The 14,547-nt window shown below is 38.2% G+C and overlaps 1 protein-coding gene across 1 annotated transcript in view; it reads left to right on the forward strand.

Annotated features, from left to right (window-relative positions):
* pemt (phosphatidylethanolamine N-methyltransferase) overlaps positions 1-14,547 on the forward strand; it is a 99,658-nt gene that overhangs the window by 25,112 nt on the left and 59,999 nt on the right. Inside the window, exon 3 of the mRNA XM_035662332.1 lies at positions 6,028-6,143. Coding sequence (XP_035518225.1) covers positions 6,028-6,143 — 116 coding nt within the window. The remainder of the gene's footprint in view (positions 1-6,027; positions 6,144-14,547) is intronic.

Below are 14,547 nucleotides of genomic sequence, written 5' to 3' on the forward strand. Positions count from 1 at the left end.
ATCAATCTATAATCAATCAAGTTTGTGTACTTTTAATCTGGACCAAATGACTGACAGACAACATTGCCATCCCTACAGCCACACTGCTAGCTAGGCAAAAAAATCTCCTGTCACCAGAATTTGATCCATGTTCATCTAAATTTATTTTGTTTCATTGAAAGAGCATGTGCTCTGAGTATTTTCTGCACTGCAGTTGACAAAGTGTCCATAAAGCTCCAGATTTTTAAATATTCAATCGTTTTCTTAATTGAGGAGGATTTAATCAGGGTGTCGCAGATGTGCATGTGATCCGTCTATGTTCTTGTTCTCTTTCTCCTCGCTACTCCGGGACAGCACACATCCTCGCATTAATGCACTTGGCTGTGCGTGTTTGTGCATTTGTGCCTGTGTGCAGGTTGTTCTCCATTAAACAGGGCTGTACATTGATACAATGGATCTGCCACCAGCTGTTGAGAGAATTAGTCCAAGTAGACTCTCTGCCCAGAGACCAGGGGTAGAAAATGACAACAACTCAAGGTACTTCAAAGTATGCTTTTCACATTGCTGTATTACATAAGTTGTAGTTTAGGTTCGGTGGTCAATGTATTCTTGGCGTGTGGAAAACTTAGATGTTCTCTTGTCAAGGAACATCAGACGTCAGAAGTCCCTCCCCCTCAGATGTCTTCCTAATGTCCTGTGTTCAAGCTCATTCAAGTGCCTGCATCTCAGATTTAAGTGGGCTGATGGGGACGCAGGAGGAGCCTGTTACATTGGCCTTGATTGAATTTGTCTTGGAGAGCTGCTAGTTCTGCCAAGCTGGCGCCACTTTCTGTACTCTCTTCATCCCTGCCCCTTCCCATGGCTTGACTGATGATTTGATAACAGCATCAGTAGTCTGTCTGCAGAACACCTGAGTATTTTTAGTGTACTCCATACCCAGTGGAGGGGTGTAAATCATGTTAGATGATTCTGAGGGAGATTCTGCAGTCCCATCGCTGCTTCGGACTAGAGTGCACTGGCATAAATGGCCTTCTAATGAGGAAGGTGGAGGGTCCTTGGCATGTTTCCCACAGAGTAATAAGATGTGTTCTTGGGTTTCAAATTAACCATATGTGTTTCTCAAAATAAAACCTCTTGTAGGAGATGAGATGCGATGAAGTGTCACTGAAAACAGTAAGTGCAAAGAGTGTCTTTTTTAGTTCACAGCAGCCTGTGCAGTATCCAAAATTCTACGTTAATTATAAAACAGCCTTCTTTAATCACATACAGCTGCATGCACAGAATTAATCAAATAATTCCACATCTGTCACATCACATTTGTATGCATGCAGTATGTGTTCTCACCCAAGCAACAAATGCATCACATTTAATTCTCATTGCAGTATCATTTCATTGTATTTTGATTGACTGGTTATGCTGTAATCACTCACCCAGTCATCCTGTAAGGTTTTTGTTTATTATATTTACAATGTGCGATTACATAATACATAATACAGAATAATACATCACCCTTCACATGGACCCACCCCTAAGCCACCTATTTGTTGGTCTCTTGGTGTACAGTAATGCATTTTATATTGCAAGCAATTTCCTATTCCTCTCATTATATACGTGGTGAGCACACACTATCTCTTTCCAAACCATTTCTCTATTTTACTTTCATACTTTCATGCTTTCACCTTCAGTTGCAGCCAAAGCAGCAGTGTTGTTGAGGGTGCTTGAATTGTACATTGTGTACCTCCTCCCTACTGTATTCTTGTATTACCTGGCTGCCACATCTTTTGTTATGTCTTTTAACATTTGATACACTTGGAAATGTGTCTGGAAGTGATAAGTATGGGGGACATGGGGGAGTAAGAAAAACATGAATGGAAGAAAAACATTGGTTATGGGCTTCTCAGGAGCTCCGTAGATATGTACATTAACAGTGTGATACTAGACATGTTTTTTGTGCTTTTTTCTAACTCAGTACTAACTCTTTTACAAAGGCTACAATTTAACTGTGGTGTAATAATATTTTTTTGATATCTAAAAGAGACGGAATAATTGTGTGGTCTTGCTGTCTTCCATCTATATTTGTGTGGAATGGGCAGAACTTTATGAAGCAGTAAAATGCTGTCCAATACCACATTAACAACACTGTTATCGCCTAAAACCTCTCTGAAAAAAAAAAAAAAAAAAAAAAAAAAAAAAAAAAACTTATGAGCTAAACAAAGATTATCCAAAATGTCTGTGAACAAAAAATGCTATGTAGCGTAGCCTGCTAACTAACTCGTGGAGAAACGCAAAAGTCTAGTTTGAGGAGACAACGTGCTAATAAAAAAAAGACACATTCAATTTTAGCTGACCAATTAACAATAGCTAATGTTAGCTCGATATCTTGATAGACTTGAAGACTAGATAAGTAGAAAAAACGCCAACAGAAAGGTAACAGTACCTCATGTTAGCTCGATATCTTGACTGGACTAGGGGAAAAGCATTAACAGAAAGGTGCATTCAATGTTAGCTGACCAAATAACTAGCGAGCTAATGTTTAATATCTTGATAAATTAGAAGCAGTGCCTGAAATGGACCAGTACTCACGGGTACTTCTACCGGCACTTCAGATTTTTGTCTATATCAGTACCCTTACTTCTTACTGCGTACCACCGCCTCTCCCTGATTGGGTAGTGTTCATTGTTTTTGTTGGTTTGGTTGGTTAGGTTTGAGCAATAGAACTAGGGTTAAACGTCAGACAGAGTAGCTTACTAATGCTGAAGAAACAGCACTAAAATGTCCTTCTTAAAATGGATAAAAAACACCAAAGGGACAACTTAGGGTTATGTTGTTTTTTTGGTCTAATTCAGGAACCGACTAGAAGACTAGATTCAGGAAAATAAGTGTTAACAGTAAATTCAGTATTTGCTGTCCAAATAACAGTGTGCACATTTAAAATGATACATACCAAGATTAAAATGCTTTACTTCATCTTTTCACCTCTGTATTCACCAACTTCTTATCATTATTCCCTCCATTGTTATTGTTCTGTTTGTCTCTGGCTCGCTGTGTCCCAGTGTCCTACAGAGCGGACTAATTTAATCAACATTGGGACGTAACCTTAGTCTGAGTCACAGAAGCGCTTAAAAAAACTTTAATTACATAGCAGTTTTCTTCCCTTGGTGTGGCAATAGAGAGAAAAGAGGGACGAAAGGTGACATTAAGGATGAAGCTGCTGGCAGCTGCAGCTGACATATGGTGCAAAAGAACTGCTATAAAGCCCTGACTTTCTTTGTTCTCTCACCGTATAAAGTTTTTTCCCCTCCAACCTTTATTCATCTCCCTTCTTTTTTCCCATCTTTCCTCTCCTGAACATAGAAAAGGTGCTGCCATGGCAACATTTGTGCCCTTTTTTCTGCTGCGTTTTATACTTATACGCACTTCCTCAGCCCACGGTCTTTCAGTCAATAATACCAGACAGACTGGTTCACAATATGGACAGACAGGTCAAATGCTTTTCAGGACTGAAATCTTTTTAAATGAAGTGCATCTCGGAAAAATACAACTCTGACCACTTGTATGAGATCTTTTGCTGTCGGCCCCTGTGGGATGTGCATGGTGCAGCTTGGAGAGCTGAAAACTGCAAACATCCATGCTTCAGCAAGAGAATGCAGCTGCCTGGTTAGCTTTTATGGATCAGCTGTTATAAATAATAACAATATGAACAGATACATGACAGATACAAACAGCATCCAAATGTTTGCAGTAATTTATTTCATTTTTCCCGTCACCTGATTTGTCACTTTGATTGATTTGTCACGAATGTCTCACAACAGAACTCCTACTTTACAGTGGGAGGATCCCTAATGTCCATCAAGGATAAAATTCCCAAATCCATTTAGAATCACAGAGAAGAGGCACTTTTTTAACTCCAGATCTTGCTGCAAAGTCATCAGATTCATACTTTTTTCTTCAGTGCCAAAAGTCATCTAGGTGATCGTCGGTAGAGTCCTAATGGAAATGCCAAAGCAGCTTGACATTCTGTGATGTAGATTTGCTAAAATGCAAGCAAAACAGGCTATAGGCTAAAGGCGTAGAAGTTCAATATTCAAGTTTTCACAAGTTTGGACCATATTTGTTGTCCAGTGCAGACTGTACAATAGGTGTTTATTTTACCTTAAGATACAGTATTAAGGCCTGGCACCCTGGGTGTCTTGCAACTGAAGAGCTGAAGTTAGGGACTGTTTCAAAAGTGCATGCAAAATGCCAAGAGAGCTTTTTTTTATGTCCTGTGAATAGTTTTGTAATTTTTTTTCATAGACACTCCAAACGTACATCGGTACCTCCTGACATTACATACAGAACTGTTTTTTAATGATGCAATATGACCCCATGAGCTGCTCTAAGATGGTCTGCTTTTTATCAATGAGTAATTTTATTGAAAATAGTTTTTTTTCAATATTTAAAAAAACTACTTGACCTACCATTACAACATCCATTTTTAAATACCATACAAATCATGAAAAATGCCCAGTGCAATTCTGCACTTGTATGGTATTTCCCCAATGTTAAAACCTTTTGTTCTATTTCAACTGTTTATTTGGGCCCAGTATATCAAGTCAGGTGCATGATGAAAATATTCTTTTCTTTGTATATTTTGTGAGCAGTTGCATACATATGAGGAGTATGAATAGCAGTAGAAAACAATTTAACACAGAAAATGAAGCTGTCAATGATTTCTACCAACTTCCGATGTAGACCTGGCCCACTACTGGTACCAATCTGAATAAAGATATTTTTGTGAAATAAACAGATTATAGTAGCTTAAAAAGGAAAGTCATTTACAAGAGCACACATTTCCATGATTCCATGACTCTACTTAAGGACTTGTAAGTGATTGCTTTGTCCAAATACCCAAATCCAATCACTTGACGTGGCATTTTAAGATCAGATTTGAAAAGCAAATAAGGAAAACAAATGTCAGCCCATGTCATGCATGTCAGCATGTTAAACATCCATAAGCTAAAAATAATGCAAACGCCTTGCAATCAGGCTAGGGAAAGGCCTTCAAAGGACCAATATTTTTGGAGGCCCATTGTAGCTGAGAAAAACAAAGCACTCCACCCTACTTTCAGACATGCGTACTTGCTGAACACAGTGTTTCGTCAGCCCTCAGTCAGCCATCCACTCAATGACGTCCAATCAGTCAGTATTTACATCCATTTGAATAGGCTCTCAGTCCTGAATGCATTGTCAGATGTCTAGTTTGGAGTCAGTCAGTTTCTCTGCCCCTATTTTTCTCTTCCTTTTGCTAATGAGCGCAAACACTGACGAAAGAGAAGACATCGATTCACCAGCCACTACATTAAACACTGGAGGTGATTACAGACTTCAGTTGACAGGAAGAAAGAGTGCTTTGATAATGTTGAAGCTATTACTGTTGAGGTTTATGAAATGTTGGAATACAAGGTTTCTGACATTTTAAAATACTATGAAAGAAACGGATGAATCACACACTCCCAACCCATTGTGAGGAGTAAAAAAAAGGTATTTGAAAAATCTACAACCATCTTGGAGCCAGTTTTTCAAAAGAATGGGTAGAGAACTTTTTGTCAAAGCATAAAACAAACATCCTGGGAGGTAAGTGAAAGTGAACAGTAACATAAGCAGAAAAGATCATTAAAAAAATGATATTATCAATGGATCGATTGACTGTGTGTGTGAAAGAGGTCATTCATAGTAACAAACCCACAGATAATTATCACCCCAGTTTGCAATACACCCCAGCTTTACGTAGCGCTTTACTGTCCTTCAGCTCATTGTTTTGGTTTCACAGCCCACAACAATAATGTTTTGGTTGAGTTTTTAGCAGCAGAAGAGCCAGATATTTCCACCAAAAGAGAGTGAATAGTGAATTTAACAGTCATCAGGTTGACAGAAGCATGACTCCAGATAAATTCTAATGTTGCTCAGCTCCTCTCTGAATATTAACGAGACCAACCACCCGCAAAACTGATCGATGGGATTTTTAAGGGAAACACCATCATCTAATGTCTCTCTGTTGTTTGTCAGGTGGCGAGATGGGAGCATCATACACGGAGACTCTCCAGGCTCTTTGGAAGCCCCTACCTGGCCTGTTACTGCCTGGGCTTCGTTATCATTCTGCTCAACGCGTACCGCAGCCACAGGTGAAGCACACGCTTTTCTCCTCATTCTGCTCAACTCAAGTCATTTTTATCTTCTCAATTTCCATTTATTAGAAGCATTTGTCATTTTGTTTAGCATCAACACATCACTGTATGATTATCTGTATATAAAATAGGTGGAGACGGCTGGTAGCCTCAAGGTGTGTTCAATTTGAATGTGCAGTTTTATGGCTCACGTTCTTGTTGCGAATGTGTGTACACTACCAACTTGAACACACATTTGCTGTGGCTGGCCAGCATTACACACCACAATCATGTGTGCATTACCAGGAGCTCCTGTGTCAGAACTCCAAGCCTAGAGCAAATCCACTGGCTTCCAGACAGGATTTTATGCAGCCTGCAGGGCTAAGCTGTTAATGGTTAGGGAATCACTCCAAAACAGTCGACTGGCTGCTTGTTAACCCCCAATGTCTCGTTTTTCGTTTCTACATGTGCTGAAAATGGAGATGATGTGTGTGTCATTTGAAGGAGCCTTTGACAGAGCTTTGCTGAGTAACAAGAATAATGTATCTAATTACTTTTGCTGTAATCGTAAACTAATTGAATTACTTTTTATTGCGTAATATATTACATTTTACCCAACATTGCCCAACCCTGTTTCTTCTTGTACCTCTTCTCTCACATTGTAGTTTATCTCACTAATATGTTCTTACATTAAGAAAACAGTTTTGTTTTTAGTTTTTTCTTATATTTGGAGGGGGGCTTTTTTGCCTTTAGGAATAGGACAGCTCAAGATAGACAGGAAAGGGAAAGGGGAAGGGAGAGAGGGAATGACACGCAGCAAAGGGCCTGGACTCGAACCCATGGCCCCTGCAGCAAGGACCCAGCCTCTGTACAGGGGGCGCCAGCTCTGCCAGGTGAGCTACCAGGGCACCCTGAGAATAGAATTGTATCTGCTGTTCTTTCTTTTAACTATCTGCGCTGACCAGGAAGCGAGAAAACTTCAACTTTATCAGCTCTTAAAGAACAGTGCCCTCCTCCTTTCTACTGACTCACAATGTCAAATGCAGAATAAAGGTCTTATATAACTTGACTCTCAATCACCCAGTTTGTTGTTTCTTAATACTACACCCGGCTGAGCAATTTTGTAAACCTCTGGTTATTCTGCTCAGTTTTTGGCATGCAGGACTCTTTCACTGTTTCTCTTCCTCCTCTACTTCTTTCTTCCACTTCAGTGTCCTCTTTTTTTCTCTCTCTCTTGCTGCTGCTTTGTATGTGCCAGTGTCACCCCACGCCTGCCATCATACCATACACGCTCCCACACTTCCCACTACGGATCAAAATGTGACAAAGCACCCTCAACAAAACCACACATATACAGTACGCCAGCGCAAGAAGATTTATTTTTCCTCTCTCAAAGGATGTCTGTGATGTCTGTTGCGGAGCAACAACACTTTTGGAACAAGGTGCTTCGAAGCGATAAATTGTCTTGCCAGCTTTCTCTTCTTGTGAGAAGAAGGTTCTAAAAAGAGGATTTTTGAGCTGATTTATCCCTGATTCACCCTCCTGACCTACAGAGAATAAATCTGGTCTGGTACCTTGGTTGGTACCAATGTTTAACCTAGATTTTTTGGAAATGTTAGGGGTTTACAAAGTTACTAATCAGAAGGTTGGCTGTTCCATCCCTGACTCCTCCAGTCCGCTGGTTGAAGTGTCCTTGGGCAAGATACTGAACCCCAAAGTGTGTGAGTGTGTATAAATGGGATTAGTTCATTGCTGATGAGCAGACGGCACCTTGCATGGACTTACATGGATAAGGAATGGTATCGTGATAAGTGCCATGCTGCTGTATCACTCAAAATCCAAATTGACAAAATTGTCAATAGCCCACCTAATTGGAGATTCCAGGCGAGATGGCTGCAAGACCAAGCTTTTGTTGACACTATTGACTCTAAAATTAATAGCTTCTTTGCACTAAATACTGATGAAACTAGTTCTTGTATCAAATGGGAAGCATTTAAGGCGTTCATCAGGGGAGAGATTATTAGTTACACCAGCTATAAAACAAAACACTATAAAATGGAAATGGTATTGGAAAATCAAATCAAAATATTGGAAAATGACCTGTATGTAAAAGATGATAATTTAAAACAAAAGAAATTGCTTATGTTAAGAGCTAAATATAATAAAATGTCCACAGATGAAAGTGCCAAAAGTTTAATGTGGTTGAAGCAAGCCTACCATGATCAAGGAGAGAGCTGGAAAACTCTTAGCCTGGAGAATCAAAAAACAACAAACTGACCGAGCAATAAATAGTATTAGGACACCGCAAGGGAAGTTAACGATAGACCCACTAGAAATAAATACATGCTTCAAAGATTTTTATGAATCCTTATATAGATAAGAATGCAACCAAGACTCAGATGCGCAGGAAACATTTCTTGATCAGCTTCAGTTCCAGTCATTATCTGACGACATAAAAAATTAATTGGATAGGAATATAACAGCCGAGGAGTTGTCAGAAGCAATCCAAAATATGAATAGTGGTAAGACATTATGGGTGGGTTGCCCATAGAATTTTATAAAACATTTAAAACTAAATTAGTAGAGCCACTTCTACATATGTTTAAAGAATGCTTCCAGGAAGGAACTCTTCCACCCACTATGAGATTAGCTCTGATAACCCTCATCCAAAAACCAGGCAAACCATCCACAGAGTGCTCGTCGTTTAGGCCAATCAATCTGATGTGTAGTGACACTAAAATACTTCGTAAATGCCAGCAAGAAGATTAGATCCACACCTCCCTAAACTCATACATAATGATCAGAATGGGTTTGTACGAAATCGTCAAGGTTTCCATAACATCAGAAGAGTCCTTAATATATTACATGAAAAAGCTGGCGGTAAAGACACAGCAGTACTGTCATTAGATGCCCAAAAGGCATTTGACAGAATAGAATGGCACTATCTTTTTAAGTTGCTACCACGATTTGGATTTGGAGAGGGATTTCTTAGATGGATTCATGTTCTCTATACAAACCCAGTAGCAGAGATGCTGAACAATAGTGTTGTCTCAAAACCGTTACAGCGTTCAACCCGACAAGGCTGTCCATTATCACTAATGCTATTCACTATAGCTATTGAACCTCTCGCTATGGCTGTCAGAGCCCATGATGGCCTCACAGGCATCCAGATAGGTGAGCAAGAACATATATAAGATATAGGATATCTTTGTATGCCGAAGACGTCATCCTTTTTCTGACCAGGCTTAAGGACAGTATTCCAAATCTAATCATATTAATTCAACAATTTGGAGAGTTCTCTGGATATAAAATAAATTTCTCTAAATCATCACTGTTATTTTTAAATAAAAATGAACGTCTGACACCAACTATAAAGACACCGTTTACAAATGCAAAATATTTAGGGGTTCAAATTACACCTGAAATCAAAACTATTGTATCTTCAAATTATGACACGCTAACAGAAAGAATAACAGGGGAATTAAACCGCTGGACAGTAATGCCAATTTCAATAATTGGCCGTATAAATATAATCAAAATGGATATACTGCCAAGATTCCTGTACCTTTTTCAATCAATCCCACTCCCGCTTCCTAAATGTTTTTTTGATAAAATTAACAACATTCTTGCTAAATTCATTTGGAATAATAAAAAAGCTAGGCTGCGATTGAAGTTGCTTTACTTGCCGTATGAGAGAGGTGGCCTTCGTCTTCCAAATCTGCGGTGGTATTACTGGTCTGCTCAATTACACTCTGCCTCGTTTTATTTTGGCTCAGACATTCTTCCAGCTTGGGTAAATATTGAGCAACATTCTTCCAGCTTGGGTAAATATTGAGCAAACAACTACCCCTTAAGCTATATCTATATTCAGCAGATTTTAAAACATTTAGAAAAAAAACAAAGAATCCTTTTCTTAAAAATGTCATCAACATTTGGTATCGTGTACACCAGCATATTGGAGACATCCCTGCTTTATCTCGTTTTTCTCCTATATGGGGAAACAATGATTTTTCACCAGGTAGAGGTGATGGTGGTTTCAAGCTTTGGGCAACCAAAGGTGTACAATGTGTAGGGTATACAGAGATGGCAAACTACTTACCTTTGAGCAAATATGTAAGGAGTATAGTATACCAAAAAAACATTTTTTCAAATATTTACAACTGAAACATTTTATATCATCAATAAATAAAGATCTAATGTCTGAGCCACCTTTGACAAATCCTGAAAACTTAATCATCACAAATCTGGCTAAAAGGGGTCTAGTATCTTTGTTTTATGGGAATTTGGTATCTTATGAAAAGGGATCATCCAAAGACGCTGGAAGCTGGAAGCTTAGAAGCATGGAAAGTCGATATTGGAGAGAATATACCTGAAGAAGACTGGCAAGTGGCATGCTTAAAGGCACAGCAAAATACAATTAATACAAGTTTGAAATTGCTCCAATATAAATGGCTAATGCAAACTTATATTACCCCAGTAAAGCTGAACAAAGTATATCCTAATATTGTAGATATTTGTTGTAAGTGTTTAGAGGAAAAAGGAACACTGTTCCACTGTGTTTGGTAATGCTCAAAAGTACATATATTTTGGCAGAGTGTGATGGGGGGGTAAGAATGTTCCCCTGCAAGCGAAACTTTGTATCCTGGGTATATACCCTGAAAATTTGGTCGTCAATTCTAAACAATCAGTGTTGATTGATTTTGGGCTTCTTCAAGCTAGAAGACTGATCGCTCTTTTCTGGAAAAATATACAATTACCCTCTGTAAAGTTGTGGTTGAAGGAGATTGCAACATACCTTGCACTGGAAAGACTTACATATATTGTTAGAGGGAAAAGAAAACAGTTTGTTAAAGTGTGGAATTTTTGGAGGATGAGAATGTTGCACTAACTTGAACATTATCACTACTGCTGCTTTTTCAGTTATTTATTTGTTTTTATTTACTTATTGTTTTATTTGTACAATTATTTAATTTATTTTTCATCTTTTGATTGTTTTGTTGTACAGTACACTTATACAGTATTTGCTATTGTTGTGATCATCGTTATTTGTATGTTTTCTATATGTGAAAAACTTAATAAAGTATTGTTTAAAAAAATATCTATAAACATAGTACACAAACAATGTCTTTTCAACAGTATGTACATACTGCAAGTGGTTTCACAACTTTATGATAGTGATGAAGAACTGACGAAGAGGCAGTCAGAGATGGAATCAAAGTGCACAAAATTAGCCACTGATCAGACTGTTGTTGCTGCTATTTACAAATATACAGAGACCATTTTATTCGCGAACAGCATTTCCAGAGTGAGATATTATTACTGTATTCATTCATTCTTTTTCTTTAGGTATTTGACACTGACATTCACATCTGTGCTATGAATACTATATGATATGTGATTGAAAATCACAGAAATAGAAATTACTCTGAAAAGAAGCCTTTTTTTGTGCTGCCTTTGTCATCAAGCACACATTACATGTAATAACCACAATTATTTTCAAATGGATACTCCGCAGACGGATGAAAAATACCTTAGGCACAGTAGTAGATTGACATTCTGCTGTATGCTGTGTAATAATGGCAGTTATTCTGCATTAGCCACCTCACTTAATGAGTGATTAGCAAGGTAACTGGATGGTCCCAGTGTTACAATATGGTAAGTCTAATTATTTCTAGTATTTTGTTTAGCGCTGCCTTGGCAGGGTGGATGCAAGATTTATCTCCATAGTCTTTAGCCCACTCTGCTCTCCAGTGGCAGTTTGATTAGCTTCTAATTAAAATAAAATGAAAAGGCTACTGCTGCTTCACTTTATGTGACGGATAAGAAAGTACAGGCTTGGTGTGTGCATTTTGTATTGCCATGCTACTGGTGCCTCCATTATATTACTTTGTTTAGGAATCAGCTTGAAGCAAGTGACTCCGATGGAAAAACACTGCAGTAGTCAATATTAAGTGCTCAAGCTTAGCCTTTTTATTTCTGGAAACTGAAACTCTAATAAAATATTATCAGCATTTTTCATGACTTGAAAGGGAGCAATACATAAGGTCTTGACTGGCCCCCAGCACAAAATGACAATATTTCCAGGGGGTTGATGTGGTTTCTCCACAGATTTTAAAATTCACTTTATGGCCCATTCATTGTTTAAAAAGAAAAGCTCCTCAGGCATTAAAACCATTTTATAAAATTATGCAAGTAAAAGTGCAGATGTCATCTGAACTTTGATTTGACAGCTTTTCTTTGTTCCATTTTTCAAAAATCCATCCAGGCCATTCTAGTGAAATACGCTTTACTTTCTAAATTTAACAAAATATTGCTGGAAAACATTGAAGATATATATTATTTTGCAGTCAGCTCATTACATTAAATTACATTTAAACCAAAACAAACAAGAAACAGTGCCTTCTTTCTGAGAGCTTTGTAATCACGTGTGATGCTGTGTGGTGGGGTATTTTTCTGCCCCAAATATTTGGACTACTTAAGAGCATTTTATTGCACAAACATTCAATCTTTTGAAATATGTCATTCATATTCTTTGTATGTAAACATTGCATGTTTAATAACTTCATGAAAACAGAAATACGAGACTAGAACCACTGAAAACAAATCAAGAGCCTTACAAATAGGCAAGACCCGACTTCTCACTCGATTTATTAGCTAAGTAAACAGTTTCTGATGACTTTATGATCTTAATCACTAGTTTCAAGTCTTCTTCCATACAGCATGATTTAGTAAATTATGCTCCAGTGTATAGTAGAATAGACAATAAAACAGAGTATGCTTTAGGGTGTAGCTACCTTGTGATTGAGAAGTCATTCTCAGTGAGTCTGTCTAGCTCATCGCATGAAACTGTTTATGTGTAATTTGTGAAAGTTTGTCAGCAGGCCACTATTTTTTTTTCTGCTCAAAAAAGGAGCACAGCACAGTATGTCACCCACCAGCACATTGCTCTCTATTTTGTATTTTTTTGTAATTGTTAAGAGTAGGGGAATAATAAAACACTATGTACAAGAGAAAAAAAACAAAAAAGGTACATAAACAGAACTGCGGCCATTCTTGCCATACTGCACACTACCATATTTTTGGCAAGGTAAAAGGTGTTGTTTACTTCTGTGATGTGATGGAGGTGTGCTGGGTTACACAAACAGCAGTACGAGTCTTTTTTTCTGCAGTTTTTCATACAGCAGCTCACTTTGGGTGTTACATATTGCCCTTCCTCCCTGAGCTTTTTTGGGTGACCCTGGTTCTGGAGGTAGAAGTCCCATTAATTTTTCCTATAGTGTTACGAGACTCACGGTCGGTGGTCTTCCGCAGCTTTGATGGGCATGAAACTTTCCCAGTTAAATCATCACTACAAAACATAACAGCTGTGTTTGGAAATATCTGGTGGGTTAGAGAAGCGGGCTTGTGACCGGAAGGTTGTAAATTATCACAGTTTGGCCCTGCTAGCTGTCCCCTGCTGTAAAGTCGCAGTGGAAACGCAGGTGATTTTGTCTCTGCTTGACACAACACACACTCTGGACAAACATTATTACAGATTCCAATCCCGACTAACACACACAGACTAATTGATTGACCAGCAGACTAATTACATTACAGGTTCACTGTTGCGTTGCCAGTTTTTCTGTCTAATTGACTTACTTATACACTGATTGATTCACTTGGGTACTGATTAGCTGACTGACAGCCATGTCTTTTTATAGCTCCACCATAGATTTATAGGCTGTTTGACTGACATGAAGAGGATGTGTGTTTTTTTTTTATCTGTTAAGTGATGCTCTACACTGATAATGCTCAATAATAAAAGCTCCAGGAGCTTTACAAGTCCATTTTTTTTAATTAACTTGTGTTTGTGTTTAATTGGAGCTCCTGCTATTAACAGGATGAGATAGGAGGATTGGGATTTACACATTTAGAAGTATCACATGTAAAAAATCTAAATTTGCACTGCCACTGTGGTATGCTCAAGAAATATTAAAAGCTAAAAAAAGAACATAACAAAACCAACATTTAAAAATAGGTTTGGAAACAGACAAACAAATATTAAGGATATGAAGCCGCACCTTTCCATCCATTGTTGGTTGTGACATTCACTGAAACCCATAAATATCAACCTGAACGACACGGTAGAGAAGAAATCAGGAAGTCATCAAAGTCATCAGGATACTTCCTGAACGAACCATGACAATCTGTACATAACTTGGTGACATTGTGTAAATGTAGATAGTCACTAGTTAAAATATGACCTGCTGGCAGCACAACGGCTACCCAAAACTAATTAGAATTCATCCTCTGGGCGTGTGTCAAACCCACAGTCACTGTGTCTTGACTGTATTCACCTGCTTTTTGGTTCAGAATGGGTAGTTTTGTCAGAGACAATAGATATCCATTGGAACTTTCTGTTCTGCGACTTCTGTGAGTATAC

The sequence above is a fragment of the Morone saxatilis genome, unplaced genomic scaffold (assembly GCF_004916995.1).
Source record: "Morone saxatilis isolate NCDOM2014 unplaced genomic scaffold, NCSU_SB_2.0 Contig1, whole genome shotgun sequence".
NCBI lineage: Eukaryota > Metazoa > Chordata > Actinopteri > Moronidae > Morone > Morone saxatilis.